This window comes from Cervus canadensis, chromosome 2 (genome assembly GCF_019320065.1).
Source record: "Cervus canadensis isolate Bull #8, Minnesota chromosome 2, ASM1932006v1, whole genome shotgun sequence".
NCBI classification, from domain to species: Eukaryota; Metazoa; Chordata; class Mammalia; order Artiodactyla; family Cervidae; genus Cervus; species Cervus canadensis.
Genome location: NC_057387.1, coordinates 19,112,711 through 19,134,645, shown reverse-complemented (window position 1 = coordinate 19,134,645; position 21,935 = coordinate 19,112,711). Strand labels below are relative to the sequence as shown.

Below are 21,935 nucleotides of genomic sequence, written 5' to 3'. Positions count from 1 at the left end.
ATGGTAAAGAGGAAATTTTATGTGAAGTATATTTTACCATGATTTATAATCAGAACAACTGCAGAAAATACATTGGGTTGGCCTAGAAGTTCGTTCGGTTTTCCCCAACAACTTACGGAAAAACTTGTACGAACTCTTTGGCCGACCCAATAAAAGCCATTCATTAGCCAAACAGAAACTGGCAGCTGGCTGGATTTGGTCTACGAGTTGTGATTTGCTAACCCCTGGCCTAAAGTTAGAAGAATGGTAAAACGAATGTGCCTCATAGTGATTTCTCATGCTTGCTTACCAACCTTAGTTATACCCTTCATGAAGTGTTTAATAACCTTTTTTTCCAAGAGGCCGGTAGTCTTTTTCTAGCATTATCTTACTAATCTTACCATGTTCTCACTTCTTCCAGTGACCTCGCCCATCCCAGTGTTTGACCTCCAGGATGGTGGACGGAAGATATGTCCACAGTGTAATGCTCACTTCCGTGTTACTGAAGCTTTGAGAGGTCACATGTGTGTAAGTGATATCACCTGTGGTAGGGATCCAGTGTAAATGGCCACCACTCCCTGTCTACTTCCTGTAGTCTTGGGGGAGTGTAAGGCAAGGACTCGGAAACGACTTGGAAGCTTTTTAAAGGGTTATGCTCTTGGCCTGTTTTAGAATGAACTCAAAAATGTAATGGGAAACATTTAAAGTCCCTCAAATAGATCAGAACATATGTGACCTTAATTCCTTAGTTGGTAGATTTTGAACTGCACAGGACAGATTTGTTAGATAATCAGAACTTTTTGGCCTCAGTTCATTTTCTTTTTATTGTGTCATTGGATGAATCAGGAGCTATTAAGCAATTTCCTACTCAGGCCTTTCATTTTTTGGTATTTGTCCAGATGCAAAGGTTGGGACTTCTTCCTACCAGGGACCCCAGAACTAGCTTATACTAGCAAGTGGTTCAAGGATCTAAAACAGGAAGAAGTACAAAGTATGGTGTTTGGAGTGGCATATATCTATAAGTACACACACACAGACACATGAAAGAGAGTGAAACCTGGACATTGTAGAAAACTGCAGGATAGAAACTAGGTGAGAATACCTAGAACCAAACTGTTACCAAGGAATGTTAGTGGACCTGAGGAGTACATGCATCCCAGCCCCCCAAGAGAACCGGGATGATCAGATGTCTTCTTTCTTTATAGTACTGTTGCCCAGAAATGGTTGAATACCAGAAGAAAGGAAAGTCTCTGGATTCAGAACCCAGTGTCCCATCAGCAGCAAAGCCCCCATCCCCTGAGAAAACAGCTCCTGTTGCTTCCACTCCCTCTTCTACACCTATTCCTGCTCTGTCACCACCTACCAAAGTACCAGAGCCAAATGAGAATGTGGGTGATACCGTCCAGACCAAGCTCATTATGCTAGTAGATGACTTCTACTATGGACGGGATGGTGGCACAGTAGCCCAGCTCACAAACTTCCCTAAGGTCGCCACATCTTTCCGATGCCCACATTGTACCAAAAGGCTAAAAAACAACATTCGGTGAGTGTTGAAGAGCCTTGGAACTTACCTTGGACAAGTGAAGGCTGAAAGCTTCTTACATGTTTTAAGTTTTTCTGTTTGGAGAATGGCCCTAATTATATCCTCTCTTGCTCAGGATTATCAAATCAATAACTAATATTCCAGGAAATACTGTGGTAATAAATAAAAGATAACTTTGGGTAGAGTGAGACCAGTGCATCTCCTTTCTCAGAAAAGTTTCGGGAACTCTCTTAGTTTCTGGGCTGAGAAAAGGACTCTCCCAAAAAAGAGGAAGTTGGGTGGGAAGGTGGGGGGTGGGGGGACACATGTAAAGTCTGTTGTGTGATTCCGCTGTTATATTTCTCCAAGGCTTCTGATTTTTTATGTTGTCTGTACTTTTTCTTTGTGCTTGCTACAGATTTATGAACCATATGAAACATCACGTAGAACTCGATCAGCAGAACGGTGAGGTGGACGGTCACACTATCTGCCAACACTGTTACCGTCAGTTTTCCACCCCCTTCCAGCTCCAGTGCCACCTGGAAAACGTTCACAGTCCCTATGAGTCAACCAGTAAGTCTGGGAGTTCATGGACTCTAGAGGTGGACTTTGTTCTTCAGTCAGTGAATGGCACTAGTGGGGAGCCCTTTATTCATATGTGGGTAACAGTGTCAGGTTTTTTTAAATGTTTATAATGAGTACTTCACTTACTCTGTTTTCTTACAAGCCCGGCTTCTATTCTGTTCAAGCTTAAGTTGAGTTCAGTGCTTGATTCCAAATTATTAGGGGCCTTGGACCACTGTAGAGAGGTATATTTTAAGGATTTGTTACCTAGATTGTCTTATAGAAGGAGCAAGCATCTATATTTGGGTCTCCACTTTAGTTAGTAATGTTGTAGTTTTTATGTAGGATAAAAGATAATATTATAAAGTACTTTACCATTAAGACAGTGCTTTCATGAAATATAAGATGAGTTTGGAGTGTTAGCTACATCTTAAAGATGAGAAACAGGCTGAATACAACCCCAGAAATATTTAGTCATTTACTGAAGAGCGTACACTTCTAATAAGGTGACGTGAGGATTTGAATCCAGTCTTCTAGAAATATTTCCTTTATCATATAAGGGATTTCTAGTTTTGTTGAAGAGACAAAAATTGCTTAACTAGGAAAATCTGAGAACAAGACTATGTATTTACTATAAATATAGACATTGGATGATATGAATGATAGGTAGTTCAAAGTAGGGAAAAAATCCTTGTGGCTGGATTTCAGAGAATAGGTAATGGATAAAGTTGGTCTTAAATACAAGAAGGATTTAGGTGGATGGAAAATAGTAAGAAAAGATTTTATGTGATGGGGAACAGCATGAGCAAACATGTTGAGACAGAAAAATATGCATAATATAGATGCCTTTGCTGCAGATTAAAAATCTTGACTAAAAATGGATTAAACATTAAGGACATCTATCATTATTAGATCCTTTAACTGAGAAAACTCAAGGTGGAGTAAGCTTCAAGCCCAGAACTTAAGTCTTTACTTTTCAACAGTTTTCTTGTCTCTGGCTTTCTAGCAGGAAGGCTGTGTTAATCTTAGGAATCGTTCAGATGTAAGATTGTGCAGATAAAAAAGAGGCCATGTCTTCCTGTGTCTTTCCTAAGTCTGTACCTTGTAAAGCAGAATTGTTTTCCCTTTATATCTCTTTGGCTGTGGTCATATTGTCAAGGGAAGTAGGATTGTCATGAGTGGCTCAGATAGATGAGTGCTGATCAACAGAAAATGTAATGAGCTATGTATGTAATTTTAATTTTTTTAGTAGTCATTTGAAATAAAAATATTTTAAGGTGAAATTAATAGTTATTTTAATTCAAAATAGCCAAGATAATCTCAGCATATAATCAAAGTTTTTAAATTAATGAAAAATTTTAAATTCTTTTTTTTTTTAATCTAGTGTGTATACCAGAGCAAATAGTCTCAATTTGAGCTCATCCCATTTCATGTGTTCTCTAGCCATGTGTATACTGGTGGTTACCATAGTAGGCAGTGGAACTTTGGAGTAACAATTTGTGGGTGGAGTTGATATTGGGATCAACCATCATAACACCACATGTAGCAGAGTAGCAGCTTGGTCTAAGTTAGGTCCCACGTTCTTCACTGTCAGTGATAGGAAGTCCAAATTACTCATCTGAATCTCCCAGTGAAAACATCTGCTTTTATACAGAATCTGGTGGAGTGTGTTATTCCACTTACATACTGTACTATACTTAATAAGATAAGTTCTCCCTAATGGGAAAAAACAAAGTGGACGACGCAGAACCTCATCAGTCTCTTCTTCGTTTACCACTGTTTTATCCTTTACTTTTAATTTTTTGAGTATCTTACGATGAAAAACCTGAGACATTGTTAATCCAAACAGGTAAAGGCATAAATGCCTTTTCTGTGCTTTCGTATGTATCAATTTTACTCTTGGATTCTTTTATAACTACCTTTTTTTTGCATCTGTGGCAGATCCTTCATGAAAGTAGCTTATTTTTTCGTGTTAATATCTTGAGATCCATTGTTTTCTTTTTAGTTTTGAAAATTTTTTTTCTTTTATTTCCTGAAGTTTTTTTTTTTTCCTGAAGTGTTTTTAAACTAAATTATAGATATAATGATGTTTCACTCCTAAATACTTCATTATATATCTCTGAAAAGTAAGGACATTTAAAATACATAGGCATTCCTGTCCTCATCAGAAAAGATGGCCTTTTTCCATCTGCACCTCTTAACATGGGGCCAGGAGGTCAGAGAGCTGACGTTTACTGAAGAGTTAACACCCACTGCAGATCGCGTGACTCTACATGGACCGCAATCAGGAATCTCAGGGAACACTTAGGATGGGTCCCTGAAGAATGTGGGTTCTGAAGGGTGATGGGAAGAGACACACTTGGTTATTCACATGAGCAAATGCATAACTACTGTACTCTGAAACACTTAGACGGCTCTGCATATGTAAAATCACTCGTGCACAAGCCACGGAGCAGGTGCATGGGAGACACCCAGGGAGAATGGGACTTCTGCCACAAACCGAGGCCAAGTGCGACAGAGTTGAGTGGTCTTCTGGGGTTCCATGCCCTGAGCAACCAGATCTGTGTTCAAGCTACGGGTTCTAATGGAAATCACACTTTGTGATAACTACAGGTTTAAACAAGTATAAACTTGATCAGTCCAGGTGATACAGTTAACACTTTAGTAAACTTCATTTCCAGCCTGAAAGAAATAAAATAAAATACATAGCCATAGTATCTTTATCAAGATATAACAGAATTAATCATAAATCTTTAATATCATCTATCTTCATTTTCAAGTTTCCTGAATTATCTCCAAAACATCAATGGGTTATTGTGTTTAAACTTGTTTAAGGGCAGTAAACTAAGGAAGAGGCAAGGTTGAGGGATGGATGCTTACTTGTGTTCACGAGTCAGGAGGATCCTTTGTGAAGAAAGACTTGGGAAAGGGAGAACCCCTTGTTTCGTAAAGTCATGGTATATATATATATATATACACACACACACACATGGAATGATGAGATTGGATGAACCTTAGAAAGGCAAAAAGGATCTGTCCTTCCAAGTTTGGAAAGCAGGAAGCAGAATCTACAGTATTTCACACCTATTTTCTCAAAGCAAGAGACTGTGGTAGGTGTTCAGGAGGTGAGCGTGATAGTGCTGGGAGGGACAGTGTTAGGATGGCCACTTTGGGAAATCAGTCATTCTTCCTCTTGAATCTTTCTCAAATCAACTCCTTCCCCCTTAGAACAGGTATGAAGGGTTATTAGAGATTCCTTAAATCCACTGATGGCTTTGGTTCCTTTCTCACTGATTTGCTTTGTATGAGATAATACATATAAATCTTAGGATGTTGCTTATGCATTAGAAATTGTTTAATAAATGTTACTATCGGTATTATGAGACAGCTGTAACAATAGAGCTGATATAGGAAAAGCCTTTAAGGGTGAGTGAGGTTGCCCAGGGAAAACACAGACTAGGAAAAGGCTTGGACAGAAGGCTGGGAAATACCGATGCTTTAAAGTGTTCTAGAAAAGAAAAAAAGAAGCTGAGAGAATTGAATTGAGAGGTAAAGGGCAAGAAAACAGGAGAAAAGATTGTCATTCCAGTAGTTACAGTTTCCCAAACATGTCATGCAGTTCCATGCCTTTGCTCAAGTTCTTCTCTTGTCTTCTCTGTCTGGCAAATCACTATTCTTTCAAGGTTCAGCTTATGTTATCAACTTTTCCTCATTCGAGGCAGAATTTTTTATTTATTTTGTTCTCATACCTAATGTACCTCTGGGAAGTGGTTCTAAATGGGTTTCAGATACCTTTGAGAATCAACACAAAACTTCCCAGAAAAATAAACATTTCACTCATTGCAGATAGTTTCAGGGGATACCTGGGTTCCCTGAGATCTCTTCCTTGGACCCCAAATTTTTTTTTTTTTTTTTTTGGACCCCAGATTTAAAACCTCTGGTTTTTGTTCATTTGTTTTATTTCAGCTTCACTCATTTGGGAGTGGGGGGCAGGGGTTAGACAGTAAATAAGCACTTAAAGCTTCAAATTTACAATTTATGTGTTTGTAAAAACTTGAAAAGAATTTCAGTAATGTTAAGAAAAATACAAATAACTGTATTTTGCCTGTATAATTCACAATATGTAGCAATTAAAATATTTGCCAAAAATTTAGAATTGCAGCCTTATATAGAAGTTTGGTAAAATGGCTAATTTTACAGTTTAATTATCTCAGTTTGTTAGCAATAACTCATAAGAAGGCGAGAAATTCTGTTCATGTTGTATGTCTTTTAAGGACATATCTGTTATTTGTCCTCATTTAGTACATGTTCAGTAACTGTTGAATTATTCATAGGAGATAATCGTTGTCTCTCCTTGAGCAGAGGAATGAAGTAACACAGTATTTTAAGAGCATTTACTTGACGATGGTATATAAAAAATAGATACTGTTTATTGGGGAGATAGGAGGTATTGGAAGCCAGCTGATTAGCAGCTGGGCTTCTCCCAGGTTTGTACCTGTGAGAATGCAGAAGTGACAGTTCCTCGATGCATTTTGAAATAATGGTGATAGAACACAGAAGTTTGGAGTCGGATAATGCCTAAGTTTTGAGCCCAGGAGGAGGTGGGGAATTGAGAAGAAAAATGATGAGAAGCAGGAGGAAGCTGAATTAAGTTATAGTAGATGTGGACTATTCATGTTTAAATGTCTTGTAGAGAGTTCAAAATCTACAGTGGAGCTTTGGTGAAGACGTCTGAGCTAGAGACAGAAGGATACTTTTTATCACCAACACAACTGTTGAGAACCATTTTAAAGAAAAGAAAGAGACCTCATAAGTTACTGATACTATTGAAAATGAAGATATAGGAGTCAGAAAATAAAGATTATGAATCAGCAGGATTTTGGTCTTATTTTCAGGTGTATTTATCGATTATTTTTCTTCTTACAGCCAAGTGCAAGATCTGTGAGTGGGCATTTGAGAGTGAGCCACTGTTTCTCCAGCATATGAAGGATACTCATAAGCCTGGAGAGATGCCTTATGTTTGCCAGGTATTGCCTTTTCCTTAGGAAGCTTTATTTAGTCTTTTGCTCTCAGGCTGAATGTGAAGAATCCACTAATGAACATTGCCCATTACCTATTGCACATACTCAGTTTAAGGAACACTGAGGAAATACAAAAGAAATACTGAACCCAGGTTCTGTTTTCAGGGTTCTTCATGCAGGAGAAAAACATAAAGGATATTTGCATGTACCCAGCTGAGGAACCCAGTCTTGGAACACAATACCTGTAGTAAGGGAGTGTCTGGGACTTCCCTGTTGGCCCAGTGGCTAGGATTCTGCACTCCTAGTGCAGGGGGCCTGGGTTTGATTCCTGGTCAGGGAGCTAGATCCCACATGCAGTTCTAGACCCAGTGCAGCCAAATAAATAAATTAAATACTTAAAGTGAGGAAGTGTCTGTCTCCTGAATGTTCCCTGTGGAGATAGGGAAAAAACTACTCCTTCAGCCAGAATTTGAACTTTAAAGACTTTCCTGTCCTTCCCATTTTTACTATATTTCACGGCTGAATTAATGATCACAGACATAACCCTGCATTATAAAATCAGAAAAATAACTTGATTTCTGTACATTTATGAAAATATTTTTTTCTATGTTAACATTTTTGTTGCTTCCCCTTTTCTAAGGCCTCAGTTGTTCACTTCACTTTTAGCTTATTTTCCTTATGTGATTCAGGTGTGTCAGTACCGCTCCTCACTCTACTCTGAGGTAGATGTCCACTTTCGGATGATCCATGAGGATACTCGGCACCTGCTCTGCCCTTATTGCTTGAAGGTCTTCAAGAATGGCAGTGCGTTCCAACAGCATTACATGAGGCACCAGGTACCAGACACCAGGCAATTGCCCTGTTTAATTATGGTTGCTGGGGCCAGGACTGAGCGAGGCAAATAATTTTGGTAGAGAAGATTATATGTATGAGTTTGAAAAATGTATTGAATTTCAGTAATATGTACCAGGCACTGGGCTAGATGCTAGAGATGTAGTGGTTAAACAGGACAGTTAAACAGTACAATAAAGCAGGAACAATGTTGTGTTAGGGGAAATACAGAATATAAAAATGAACATAATCTACTCTGGGAACCTTGCAAGTCTTCCAAGAAAAGGGATGTTCAAGACCCGAAGGATGAGTAAGGATGAGCCAGGTGAAGTGGACTAGAAGGACAGCATGCTCAGAGGTACAGGGAGGCTCAAGGAATTAAAAGTTCAGTGTGGGAGGGGGGATCGGGATTGGGAATACATGTAAATCCATGGCTGATTCATATCAATGTATGACAAAACCCACTGGAAAAAAAAAAAAAAGTTCAGTGTGGTTGGAGTGTGTAGAGTATGGGGGAGGTTGGAGGTTAGAGAACAGATCTTGGAGAATCTAGAGCCATAAAAAGGAGTCTGCAGAACTTCCCTGGTGCTTCAGTGTTTAAGACGGCACTCCCAAATGCAGGGGGCCTGGGTTCCATTCTTGGTCAGAAAACTAAGATCCCCCATGCCTCATGGCACAACCAATAAACAAACCTGTGGCTTTAACTGACCAAAAAATAAAATAGTTTAAAAAAAGGAGCTTCAACTTTTATTATAAGAAGTTGTTGGGAGAAGTCTGAGGAAAACTGCCAAGAGGAACTTAGAGACGTGACCAGTAAAATATCAAGTGGTATCCTGGATGGGAACCTAGAATCAAGAAAAGAGTGTATGTAAATACTAAGCAAATCAACATAAAATACAGACTTCTGTTAATTAAAAAAGAAATTGATGTTGGGATGCCATTGAAGAGATTTTTAAATCCTGGAGTGATGTGTTCACATTGGCTTTTAGTTATGGTTACACTGACTGCTCCAAGAGTTAGGGAGACAAGCCAAAGGCTTTTTCAGTAGTTTACCTGAGAGATGATAGTGGCTATTGGCTTTTGAAATGAAGACAAAGAGGATTAGAGTTGCAAGATACTGCGAAGATAAGTGCTATCTGTAATTTAGAGATGGATTAGGTGAAGGTAGTGAGGGAGTAGTTAAGAATAGTGCCCAGGATTCTGTCTTGGGTAATTGGATGAATGGGGAGACTATATTGAGATAAGAACACTGGAGAAAGTAACTTTTGAGGGGAGGATTCTAAGTTTGGATGGATGTTCTGAGTCGGCAATATCTATGGACATCAAGTGTAATTGAGTACTAAATAGATAGTTGGATATACAGGTCTGAGGCCTGAATTGTGAAAGATGCTTAGAAATCATCATTATATAAATCCAGTAGATTTATACTTGTAAGTGGTAAGCTTCACCCCCACTCCCAAACCCCCAAATTAAGAATAAGGTGAAGGACCATTGAGTTTTCTCTCCACAAAGCCAGGGCCATAGTCCTGGAATGAAAATCCAAAGAGTCGCGATGTCGAGGAAGAGGCGGGGACAAAAGCATTTTGAAAGAAAGTGTATGGTCAAGTGTTGCAAGAAGGTATCAGCAAGATGGAAACGTGAGAGGCTGGCCTTTAATTTAGCCATTTTGTTGGTCAGCAGGGTAGAAGCCAAATTTCAGTGGGACAAATGAATGAGAGGTAAGGAAATGGAGACAGCTTACTTAAAGAAATTTAGGAAGGGTAGGACGAGGGGTGGCAGATGGAGGGAAGGAGGTAGCAAGGGAGAATTTGTTGTTGCTGCTGCTGTGTTTTGTTTTGAAGATGGAACATGTAAGCGTTTGTTTTAAAATGCTGCAGGAAAGCAGCCACTAGAGGGGAGAGTACATAGAGAGGGAACAAAATAGAGAACAAGATGGGTGCGCCGGTGGGTAGTATCCACGTGTGTGCACACGTGCCCTGGCTTCTCGCTTGTAAGCAACTTCTTAGGTTCACACACAGACTGCTGTAATCCACCACTGATGTATTTCCATGTACTAGTGTAGGAACTGTCGCCTGTAGCTGAGGTTACAGAGCCTTTGCTATCCTAGGAAGGAATCATAGACATGTGTCTTGTTTCAATACTGGGCAGACTGAATCCTCAAAATGGCCTTTCAGGGAGGCATATCTGTATGTGTTGATGTGTTAAGAGGGGAAAAACAGCACTGTGTAGGAAAGTGCTATTGTTTTTTGTTAAAAAAGAGAAAGGAAAACAGGGGTGGTGAATGGAGACATTTGAGTTTGCTATATGGTTATATGCACAGACTGTCTGTGAAAGAATACCCAGGAAGCTGGTAACAAGTTGTTTCTGTGGAAGGGGACTGAGGAGTGGAGTTGAAGGTAAACTTACCACATGAAGGAGTACAAAAGAAAAGTATGATTTTTTTTTTAAACCATGTACATTTTATTGTATTTTTAAAAAAATAAGAATATCCAGTAGTAGCAATGTCCATCCACACTGTAAAGATAAAGTAATAAGACAATCTCAAACTTATAGTTTATCAAGGATGAAATGAACATTGACAGTAATTCAAATAAAAACGATAACTAAACTAAAAAAAAAGTAGTGGGCAAGTAAAGCTTAAGCCACTCAGCCAAGCTGTTAAAGCAGGTCAGTGGGTGATGCTCCAAGGACCTAGTTAACCTGGCTTTCAGCCCATCTTTCTCTGGGAGCGTGGGCCGTGATGATTCTCACCACCTTATAAGGCTTGTAACTGTATTGCAAAATATATAAAGTTATAGATAAAGATTGAAAAATTAGGTTTAGTGTTACCTTGTCTATTTCTTTTTAACTCTGTTAAATTATCCCCAGAAAGATGGAAAGAATGCTGTGATTGGCACTGATCTACCTTCTCCTCAGGAAGAAAATTCATTGGGAACCTTTAAAGGATTCTGTCTCTTTTTTTCCCCTTCAGAAGAGGAATGTTTATCACTGCAACAAATGCCGGCTGCAGTTTCTCTTTGCCAAGGACAAAATTGAACACAAGCTGCAGCACCATAAAACCTTCCGTAAACCCAAGCAGCTGGAAGGCTTGAAACCAGGCACCAAGGTAAAGGGTTTGTCAACATTCCCTTCACGGATCCAAGAAGGGGAGGAATAGAGCTTTTCAGTGTTCTGAGGTTCTTTCCCAGGTAGTGTCTAATTATTCCTTCCCTTGACTCCCAGGTGACAATCCGGGCTTCCCGGGGGCAGCCGCGAACTGCTCCTGTACCCTCCAGTGATGGACCTCCTGGCAGCTTGCAGGAAGCAGCGCCACTGGCCTCCTCAGCGGACCCTCTGCCCGTCTTCCTTTACCCCCCTGTCCAGCGCAACGTCCAGAAGAGAGCTGTTAGGAAAATGTCAGTGCCTTCTGCTGGAGGCTGGGGGCGGGTGGGCACAGCTGTTCCCGAGAGCCAGTGTCATCTGGTAGCCTTTAAGCAGAGTCTGTTGCCTGAATCTGTACAGTCTGTGGGCCCCTGAGGCAGTAATAAGATTTTGTTTGTTCCTCTACAGGAGTGTCATGGGCCGGCAGACGTGTCTGGAGTGCAGCTTTGAGATCCCCGACTTCCCCAACCACTTCCCCACCTACGTTCACTGCTCGCTGTGTCGCTACAGCACCTGCTGCTCCCGCGCCTACGCCAACCACATGATCAAGTGAGTCAGGGTTAGGCCAGGTTTCTCTCTGGGATTTCAGGTCTTCAGAACTCATTTCATCCCCTCCCCTGCCTCTGGTGATTCCCCCTTCAGCTTTTAGAGCTGTTTGTGCACCTTTGCTAGCAGAGTCAGAGGCCAGACCCGGCTTTATTTGGCTTTCATTGGTCTGTAATCTGGTTTTGTACAACCTTGCTACTCAAAATGTGGTCCAACGGCCAGGGCGCTTCTTAGAAATATGGTCTCTGACCCTGGTCACCACCCCTCCACCCCCAAGCAGAATATGCCTTTTAATAGATTCCTCCCACCTCCAGGATCTATTTGCATATTAATAGGAAATATTAATGTGATAGGCTTGGGTTGAGGTTAGGATTGATTGAAGAGGCATTTCTTTTGTTCAGGCCTTGTCAATGGCTGGTGATTTCTAGTTAAGCGAGCAGAACCATGTAACTCATACAACTTTCTCTTTGTCTTTCTCAGCAATCATGTTCCACGGAAGAGCCCCAAGTATTTGGCTTTGTTTAAAAATTCTGTGAGGTAATGACAAACTTACTGATGGTCTGTTAATTTAATACATTAAATCCCTTATATTACTTTGGGGGATAGACATATGCATTAATTTGAGAGGAGAAAGGAGGAACACTCTTTTTCTTTATTAAGCCTTGAAGCTTAACTCTGAGTAGAGTTATTGCTGCATTTGTCTGACATACTCTTGACTCTCTTTCTCAGTGGAAGCAAGCTGGCCTGCACTTCATGTACCTTTGTTACCTCTGTGGGAGATGCCATGGCTAAGCATTTGGTATTCAACCCTTCTCATAGATCCAGTAGCATCCTGCCACGGGGTGAGTAAGAGAGATGGGAGTTGGAGGTGGGACTAAGGATACAGGTCATAGTGAGTCAGGTGCATCTCCTCCTGGCCTAACTCATTCACTGTTGAGACATACTTCACCAAGTTGGAAGCACTCTAACCTGAGATTTATATAAGACTGGGAAAGTAGTACATTTTTTGGTTAAAATCTCAAGAACTGTCTCAGGAGGGTTTGTTTCTTCACCAAGCTGACATTTTTTTATTGTGTTATTTCCCATAGGACTCACTTGGATATCTCACTCAAGGTAACAGAAACTCATTTGATGGTTTAATTTCTGTTTTATAGTATGTTTGTTCTTTATTACTACTACTAATATTATTATTTTGTTTTCCTCATTTAACTGAGCTTTTTCTTCCTCTTTGCTAACCGTTTAGGCATGGCCAGACTCGTGACCGAGCTCACGACCGGAATTTGAAAAACTTGTACCCTCCTTCCTTCTCCTCTAACAAAGCTGCCACTGTGAAGTCTGCTGGAGTCACCCCAGCTGAGCCTGAGGAGCTGCCAGCCCCCATGGCCCAGGCACTCCCGTCACCGGCCTCAACTGCAACGCCACCACCAACCCCCACGCATCTCCAGACTTTAGCCCTTCCACCCTTGGCTGCGGAGGAGGCCGAATGTCTGAATGTTGATGACCAGGATGAAGGGAGCCCAGCCACCCAGGAGCCTGAGCCAGCATCAGGGGGTGGTAGTAGCAGTGGGGTTGGCAAGAAGGAGCAGCTTTCTGTGAAGAAGCTTCGAGTGGTCCTGTTTGCCCTATGCTGCGACACGGAGCAGGCAGCTGAACACTTCCGAAACCCCCAGCGACGCATACGGCGTTGGCTCCGGCGATTCCAGGCCTCTCAGGCGGAGAGTCTGGAGGGCAAGTATCTGAGCTTCGAGGCGGAAGAGAAGCTGGCCGAGTGGGTGCTGACCCAGCGGGAGCAACAGCTACCTGTAAATGAGGAGACCTTGTTCCAGAAAGCCACCAAAATAGGACGCTCCTTGGAGGGGGGATTTAAGATCTCATACGAGTGGGCTGTGCGTTTCATGCTGCGTCACCACCTGACTCCCCACGCACGGCGAGCTGTGGCCCACACTCTACCTAAGGACGTGGCGGAGAATGCAGGACTCTTCATTGAATTTGTACAGCGGCAAATTCACAACCAGGACTTGTCCTTGTCTATGATTGTGGCTATTGATGAGATCTCCTTGTTCCTTGATACGGAGGTACTGAGCAGTGAAGACCGAAAGGAAAATGCCCTGCAGACAGTGGGCACAGGGGAGCCTTGGTGTGACGTGGTACTGGCCATTCTGGCAGATGGCACTGTCCTCCCCACCCTGGTTTTCTACCGAGGACAGATGGATCAGCCTGCTAACGTACCAGACTCTATCTTGCTAGAGGCGAAGGAGAGTGGCTACAGTGACGATGAGATCATGGAGCTGTGGTCAACCCGCGTGTGGCAGAAACACACGGCTTGCCAGCGCAGCAAAGGCATGCTGGTGATGGACTGTCACCGCACTCACTTATCAGAAGAGGTGCTGGCCATGCTTAGCGCCTCTAGCACTTTGCCTGCGGTTGTCCCCGCAGGCTGCAGCTCCAAAATCCAGCCATTAGATGTTTGCATCAAGCGGACTGTCAAGAACTTCCTGCACAAAAAGTGGAAGGAGCAGGCTCGGGAAATGGCAGATACTGCGTGTGATTCTGATGTCCTGCTTCAGCTAGTTCTGGACTGGCTGGCTGAGGTGCTTGGTGTTATTGGGGACTGTCCAGAGCTAGTTCAGCGGTCCTTCCTGGTGGCTAGCGTTCTACCTGGCCCTGATGGCAACATGAACTCACCCACACGAAACGCTGACATGCAGGAGGAGCTAATTGCCTCCCTAGAGGAGCAGCTAAAGCTGAGCGGGGAACAGTCCGAGGAACCCTCAGCTTCCACTCCTCGACCCAGGTCATCTCCTGAAGAGACAATTGAGCCTGAAAGCCTTCACCAGCTCTTTGAGGGTGAAAGCGAGACCGAGTCTTTCTATGGCTTTGAAGAAGCTGACCTAGATCTGATGGAGATTTGAGTGTTGGGGTCATAAAGGGGTGTGGAGTAGGGGTGGGAAAGCGTGAGGGAGGGTAGAGGATAAAGGGGTATACCAAGTGGGGGTATTTGGTTTATATTTTTTAATTTTATGCCACCACTCCCCCCCTGATGTTGACTTATATACATCCCTGTGGATTTGTGGATTATTAGGAAAACCTATAGCGATCACGTCTGAGCCGATGAGCTGGCCTGTTGGTCATTCACTTCTGCTAAAAACAGGTTTTTGTGACTTTTTTTTAAATTTAAATCACTGTGTTTGGTATTTTTCTGACAAAAATCAAGAAAAAGAAAAAAAAATCCTTTGTGGGCGAATGTTAAATTTTTTGTTTCCCCTTTTACCTCAACTGTATCATAGTACATCTGGGTTTTGTTTGTTTTACTGTGTGGCCAATGTCTTTGGGCATGATGCTATCCAACCATTGTCAATGTGAGAACATTTCTGAAGATGGGAAAGACAAACATTGTAGCTCACAAACTGGTTTATTATATATATATATGGATAAAAAAGTTTTTTCATTGTGGTCTTAACACTTTTATATAAAAATGAAAATGGAAAAAGAATCCCACTGAACTCTCTCTTCCTTCTCCTTTCTTTCCTTCCCTCTCCAGAGATGTTGGTTTCCACAGCAACTCTAGATATAAAATTGTGGCTTTAAAAATGCATGAAACCACCTTTAATCATCCAGAATGACGAGTAGATTTTTTTTTCCTCACCACCCTCCCTCCAACAAAAACACAGCAAAACCAATACTCTTTGCACTCGTGATCCTTGGCCCCCTTCCCCATTCTTACACCATCCCTCTGGACAAAGGATCATACATGGGTTATTAGCAAGCAAGAGGTACTGAGGTGATCACACAGAACCTTAGGGTGGAAGCCATTTCCAGTGTACGGGTCTTCATCCTGCCATCCACGGGGCAGTCCCTGCTTTGTCGAACTTCCTATTAAGTGGACAGCATATTTGTTCAAGGGATCACATGTCCTCCAGCCAGCAGCTAACTGCAAGAAGTTGTATTGAACTTTAAAAAGACCACTTGTTGAAATCCTGCTTACCCTGTGGCTTTCCCCTATTTCTCTTAATGCTTAGAGAAGAATCTGACCTGAAGAAGAAACACGTAAGGGTGTGCACAAAGAAAAAGACATGAATCTTTATTTTTCACTGCCAGCTTCAAGGAAAGAAATTTTTTTCTACGATTTGCATGAGGGAATTTTTTTTAATCGTATGTACTCATGGCTATAGACTGAAATGTACTGTGACACAGAAGGAGCAAAAAAATCCAGGTCTGCCTTTCCCACAGCTGTACTGTCCTTCCGTCCATCCTGAGGCTTTCTGCAGCGTTCCCCTTCTGTGAGCCAAGGAGGCAACCCGTGTAGGCTTGTAAATGGTTCATCTTTAAAGTGTACATAAGTGGAACATTTAATAAAATGAGGGGAAATGGATTTATAAGCAATGTGGTTTTTTTCCTAGGTGACCCTATTTGAACAGGCTTTCACAGACTGGGAGGTGCTCAAAATGTGATGGGCCTGGTGGTATACCACCTGTTTCTCCTCATGTTTTTCTTTTTGTGTTTTTTAACTCCCAGCACACTATAATATAGTGAACTGGAGTGTTCCCTTCCGTAAACAGCTTGGCCAGCTTTGTGAACCCATGGCATATGAAAACTGAATGGAGGAACCACCTGGGCTTCTCTTCCCCAGCTTTTTGCCTGATTGCCATTTTGACAGAATATGGACTTTTGAGTCAAAACTTTGCCTTTCAGAAAGTTCAAGAACTATGGTCAACTCTTATGTACAGTGACTAATCTTTCTCTTTGGTAGTCTCTGCAGCAGCCCCAGACTTAGCAGAGCTGGGTTCCTGGCCTCTGCACACTGTATGACTTTCCTGATGGGTGATTTTTCTAAGGCCATAATACCAACAGTGGATCGGCTGGGTTTTGGCCAGGAAGTTATTACTTTTGTGGATTCTGCCTGCATGGCTTAGTAGTAGAAGGAAGTTTTTTTTTGTTTTGTTTTTTATAATTCAGTTTAATCAATAAACAAGTATTTATTATTGACTACTTTGTGTTGAGACTGAGTGTGTGAAATTCAGATTGAAAGCTGATGGTTTTCTTTTGCTTAAATTTCTCTAACTGTAATCATGGGTGACACAAGTGAAAGGGTTTTGATTTCTCCCTCAGCTCTCACCTCACTGAATTTCAGGCATACCTTGGAGATACTGCAGGCTCGGATCCAGACCACCACAATAAACCAACTATCACAACAAAGCGAGTCACAAATTTTTTGTGTTTTCCTGTGCATATGTTTATACTATATTAAATATGCAATAGCGCTATGTCTGAAAAAATTAAGATACCTTAAAAAATACTGCCAAATAATGCTTATCACCAGGTGAGTCTTCAGCAGGTTGTATCTTTCTTGCAGTAGTAACATTAATAGATGACTGATCACCATAACAAATAATGAGAGTTTGAAATACTGCAAGAATCACCAAATATAACACAAAGTAAGCAAATGCTGTTGGAAAAATGACACCAAAACTTACGAGCAGAGTAGCCAGAGACCTTCAGTTTGTAAAACACACTGCAGTATCTGCAAAGCATAAAAAACAAGGTATGCCTGTAATAGTTTTGGGGTTTCCTGCCTAGACTAGTTTCTCAAAAAGAGGTTTAGAAAAGATACACCATCAGTATTACCCAGGGTGTTTTTTAAAATTTGAGTTTTTTTAACACCATCCTGGCAAAAGAACTGGCTGATAACTCCCAACTGATTTGACTCACAACTACAGGACTTCTTAGTGAACACACAATACTTCTAAGAGGTCTTCTTAAAGTGCTAGAAATCAGTAGGAGATTTGGAAATAAACATTTAGGTTATATGTCAAAATTAGGTTTCCCCATGAAGGGTGAGGATGTTGGATGGGTGCAGGATTAAGGCTATTACTTCTGGTTTGGGAGTAATCTACAGCTCTACTAGATGTTACATTTCCATCTTTGAAATGACGTTTTAACTAAAATTGCATATGCAGTCAACATTAACCAGAAAGTCTGTATTTTAGTCTAGGGCATGGGTGAGAATGTTGAAGAAAAGTGTTAAACACAAAAGCTAATTGTATTATCACACAAAGATCAAGTCTGACTTATACAGAAAGCAGCCTTCAATACAGACCCAAATGAAGACAGTAGTGGATCTGTATTATGCAGAACAGTCTATGTGTGCTACAAGAACCAGAGTTCTCTGACCATGCAGGGAGATGGCATATAGCAGTACTGAGCAGTTTCATTCTTAGTGTGACTTAGTCAAACAGTACAATCACTGAGCCAGCACTTCAAAGGATTTATTTATTTTACAAAAGAATAGTACCTTTGAACCAGCCAAGTTCAAAGTTAGAAGAAGGGTACAACTTCAGTTCTGGATAATGCATCTGTATTTCATTCAAAGCCACTATAAAAAAGATGATAAAATCGTGAAGTCATAGTGAGAAATCAATTCCCAAAAGTAGCTCTATCTTCAACCCAAACCCTTGCCACCCAGAGAATTTTTGGTTGAGACCTCCAGAAAAACCAACCTTACTACAACCAGGGATCTCCCAACTATTATTCCACTGTAATTTTAATTTCAGTCACCTGATCATGTGGGCAATATCCCAGTTGGTCTCCGCAGACAGGGGTCCCTCTATTTCAACACCTTTTTCAGTTACAGTGGCGATTTGAAACTGAAAAAAAAAGCAGAGCTCTCAATGAAAATACCAATCCTGTCATCAAAGAAGTCTCGGGCCTGGTCAAAGGTCAAGTGGAGGGTTTTTCTGAAATGTGAAAAATAGGAGACACAAACGGCCTGTTCTTCAAAGTATAGAGACTCAGGAATCGCATAACCTGCCAATTAGATCCCCATTTACTATTCATACTTCTCACCCGGTTATAAGAACGGGCATCTCGATAGTACAGCACTCGCATGCAGCGTTCCACTAGTTCTCGGGCCTCCGTCTGGCTCAGCACTGGCTGCTTCTCCAGAACTTCTCGCAGCAGAGGCTAGGGAGATCGGGGGAAAAAACATAGGCGATACCATGGGCTGAATACCTGATGATCTGTTGCAAATCCAAGATGTAAAATAAGTCATAAATGAGTGAAAAGCTGACATTCCACCTACTGCCTCAGCGGAATGAATTCTGCTTAACTTGTGTTAAGACCCACTTGAAGGGGAAATTCATGGGTGTCCTCACTTTGCATACATATACTGACTCACTCCAGGACATACCCCACCTTGTCATTATAGCCTCTGGACCAAAAATAAACCCAGCAGCAGGGATCATAGTCTGTTTCTCATGTCAGAATTTAAAGGTAAAATAAGCAGACAGCCACTAATCCCCTTACCTTCTGTCTTCTACCCCTCAACTGACTACTTACCTGAGCCAGGTATGCACCGTAACCAGTGGCCAGCGAAGGGGCTTCATAGGCTACACCAAGCATGTCCACATAACCCAGGAAGCTAAAAAGACACAATAGGTCATCTTAGGTTTCTGTATCTTAGCTGAAGAATGGGACTATAGGGGCTGAGGCAGAAGTGGAATTCACTCAGGGGGAAGAGACAGACACTACAAAGGCACTAGAGGTTGGGTGCTCAAGGAAATTATTTGCTTTAAAATTAACCTCTCTCCATCAGCATAACCTCCAATGACCATGGTGTTCCACAGGGGGTTCATCTTGGAGCGTCGACTATACATGGCCCTGGTCAGCCATGAATGAATAGCTTTAGGACTATAGCTGTGTCCATCTCCCAACAGCTCTTCATCGATCCTTAGAAGAATCGGTTATGAGAACAGGGAGAGAACAGAAGTCAGGATTTCCATCCACCCGCAAAAGACGTTATCACAATCTTCCCTATTTAAACCCACTGAAATAAACTATTTGCAGAAGTTCTCACATCTTCCACCCCCAGCAAGTCTCCCTGCCCTCTACCCGCAGAAATTTCTGAAGGGATTAAAAAACAGTGGGTTCCCCTCCCCACTTGACAACTACTATTCTCTAGATGACTTACACCATTTGCCCGAGAACTTGCTTCAAATACTGGAAATCGGCATAGTCTCCGGAAGCACCCAGCATGGTGCTGTTGTTGACTCGCATAATACGAGAGATGTTGCGGAAACGAGCCAAGGAGCCGTAGGAGCCCAGCATGTCTGCTGCGATCACCACTCCGCCCTCAAACTTGAGACCCAGGACAGAGGTCCCGGTCACCATGGGGTTCCTAAAGAGAGAGGGAGGTCTGGCGAGGGGCGGCGCGGCGGAAAGCACGAGCCCGCTTCCCGAGCCGTGGATTCCGTTTCTGACTTTCCACGGCTCCTTTCATTCTCCGAGACTCTCCTCCCCGAGCTCCCCCGCGGTAGCGCGCACCGGGGTCCTCTCCTCGACCTCCCCGGCTCCCAGAACCGGCCGGCAGCACCAGGCCCCACCGTCCCTCCCCCTGCGCAGGCTAAGGCGCCGAGAGCTTACTGGGTGCGCATAATCGGACCCCCGTAGTGCGCGGACGCCGGGTCCGCAGAGGAACCGGGAGTGGGCGGAATGCGGTAAAACTGCCCGGGGACCGGACCACCGGCCCAAAGTCCGGACCGCGACTCCAGCAGTGCTTCCATCTTAGTCACGGTAGCACGAGAAGTGAAAGCTTTTGCACCAACGGAAGCGGAAGTGATCCTTCAGTGCCGCACCTTTCTTCTTCCTGCAAGCTACTTCCAGCAGCCATATTGATAAGGTCGGGGTCGACCGTACCCTTGTCCCGGGCAGCGACCGAGAGAGACCCTGAGAATTGGAATTGCCTGACCTCGTGTCACTACGCGGTAGAGTCTGGACTAGAACTGTGTTCAGACACACGAATTCAAGGAAGGGGTGGGTGGGGTGGGAGATGGGTATGGAGCGGGGGTGGGGCACTTCAAGACGCTGACACTGCGCGAGGAAGCACCTCTCCTTTTAGATTGGAAAAGGAAACCCCATACGAAACTAACAGTGAACTCAGGGTCTCTTAAATTTGTATTTCTCAAAGCAGCTTCATGTGGCTTATTCGACCCACTTTACAGATAAGAAACCGAGACTTGTGTAGTGATTAACCCGATCACAGAGCAAGTAATGGTAGGTCTGAGTTTTCAAACTCAGAATTTAAAAAGGAATCAAACAGTTGCGAGTACCCTGGGATATGTGCTATCTCAGATGGATCACTCACTCTCTAGGACCTTGGACAAATCTCTGAACGTTTTCTGATTGGCAGATGCTCTTGCCTACCTCTTAAACAGAAGAAAAATTCCATCGACTGTGGGAGTGTAACTAAACTCCAGGCGTTCCCATCTCTGTGATTCTGCCGCAGTGCCTGGAAGCAGTGTCTGGAATCAAATAACCCGCAAACTAGTCCTTCGCCACTCCTCCCTACACAACTAGATTCAAAATGTTTTACTCAGCAGGAAACCAGATCAGTTTTGTTTTTTAAATTCCCTGAGTTAATTTGAACCAAAGCAATGCACGAAATTTTAGCCTAATTGAAATGAAGTTATTTCATTAGGTCTTGAAACCCTGTAAAGGGAAGGGTCAAGATCTTGCGTTAGAGGCACCCAAATGATGCTCTTTGTGTCAATTTTTGGACTTGAAAACCAGATAGTCTATTTTTTTCTTCTAATTAATAGCCATCTTCTCCCAACCCCCATATTCCAGGTGATTCTTGGGCCTCTCAGAGGCGTACTTGGACACATAGCAGGTGATAACAAAAGGCTTAATGGGATTCCTCCAAAACTGCTAAAATCCTTGACTTTCATAGCTAGGAGAGCCCTCATCACATGAACTTTAAAGCAATTAGCCATCAATTAACTGACTATATCCTTGTTTGTAAGTGGCCTGAGGTGGCTTGCTGGTTTCTGGTCTCACTCCATTTTGGATCCCTAGATTAAGGCTCTGGTAGGGCCAGTACCAGTTCCAGAGATCAAGCAGGTAATAAAATTCTACAGGGTCTAAAAGAAGAAAAGTGAAAGAATCTAGATTCATCCAGCCTGAGAGTAGGATAACAGGGAAAGCAAACCACTAATGTTTGATGATGCAGCATTCAGAAGGTGACTAGCTTGTCTTTTGTGCTAAGATGAAAACAAGAAGTCGTAAGTTAAACTGAAACACGGCAAGTTTAAGAAGTTTCTTCTCTTTTTAAATCAGGTCTGGTATTACCTGGAAAGTCATTTTTAAGTTTGCCCAGTTTTCTGTGGTTGGCTTTAAGTTTAATTAGTATTTAGCTCTCACCAGTGTTCAAGCTTTTAAAACAGTAGTCATCAGACTGGTTCTGTAACATGTCAGGATATCCCTGGTTATAGGGAATGTCTTGAAATGCTCAGAAAAGAAATAACACTAGACTAAATTGAAATTAATCATCACCATCA

The 21,935-nt window shown here is 42.3% G+C and overlaps 2 protein-coding genes across 8 annotated transcripts in view; one reads left to right on the top strand and one right to left on the bottom strand.

Moving 5' to 3' along the window:
• POGZ (pogo transposable element derived with ZNF domain) overlaps positions 1-16,593 on the top strand; it is a 57,729-nt gene extending 41,136 nt beyond the window's left edge. For all 7 annotated transcript variants that reach the window (XM_043458278.1, XM_043458294.1, XM_043458287.1 and 4 more), the window contains 12 exons: positions 401-507; positions 1,185-1,522; positions 1,920-2,074; positions 6,992-7,092; positions 7,776-7,922; positions 10,889-11,023; positions 11,140-11,312; positions 11,467-11,607; positions 12,085-12,141; positions 12,334-12,446; positions 12,693-12,717; positions 12,848-16,593. In XM_043458278.1, coding sequence (XP_043314213.1) covers positions 401-507; positions 1,185-1,522; positions 1,920-2,074; positions 6,992-7,092; positions 7,776-7,922; positions 10,889-11,023; positions 11,140-11,312; positions 11,467-11,607; positions 12,085-12,141; positions 12,334-12,446; positions 12,693-12,717; positions 12,848-14,516 — 3,161 coding nt within the window. In that variant the 3' untranslated portion in view covers positions 14,517-16,593. The remainder of the gene's footprint in view (positions 1-400; positions 508-1,184; positions 1,523-1,919; positions 2,075-6,991; positions 7,093-7,775; positions 7,923-10,888; positions 11,024-11,139; positions 11,313-11,466; positions 11,608-12,084; positions 12,142-12,333; positions 12,447-12,692; positions 12,718-12,847) is intronic.
• Positions 16,594-17,854: 1,261 nt separating this feature from the next.
• On the bottom strand, positions 17,855-20,202 carry PSMB4 (proteasome 20S subunit beta 4). Its single transcript, XM_043458239.1, has 7 exons — positions 20,023-20,202; positions 19,571-19,777; positions 19,183-19,329; positions 18,940-19,021; positions 18,448-18,564; positions 18,160-18,248; positions 17,855-17,977 (listed from the first exon to the last, which is right to left on the bottom strand). The coding sequence occupies exons 1-7, from the start codon at positions 20,160-20,162 to the stop codon at positions 17,965-17,967; spliced, it is 795 nt and encodes a 264-aa protein (XP_043314174.1). The 5' UTR covers positions 20,163-20,202; the 3' UTR covers positions 17,855-17,964.
• Positions 20,203-21,935: the final 1,733 nt, after the last annotated feature.

Bases quoted from the DNA above. Each gene is read 5' to 3' on its own strand.
- PSMB4 (XM_043458239.1), bottom strand. From the start codon at position 20,162: ATGGAAGCACTGCTGGAGTCGCGGTCCGGACTTTGGGCCGGTGGTCCG. The intron at 19,022-19,182 runs GTTAATTTTAAA...GTGTCTTTTTAG, and splicing joins GGTTATGCTGATGGAGAGAG to CTTCCTGGGTTATGTGGACA. The intron at 18,249-18,447 runs GTGAGAAGTATG...TTTTTTTTTCAG, and splicing joins ATGCCCGTTCTTATAACCGG to TTTCAAATCGCCACTGTAAC.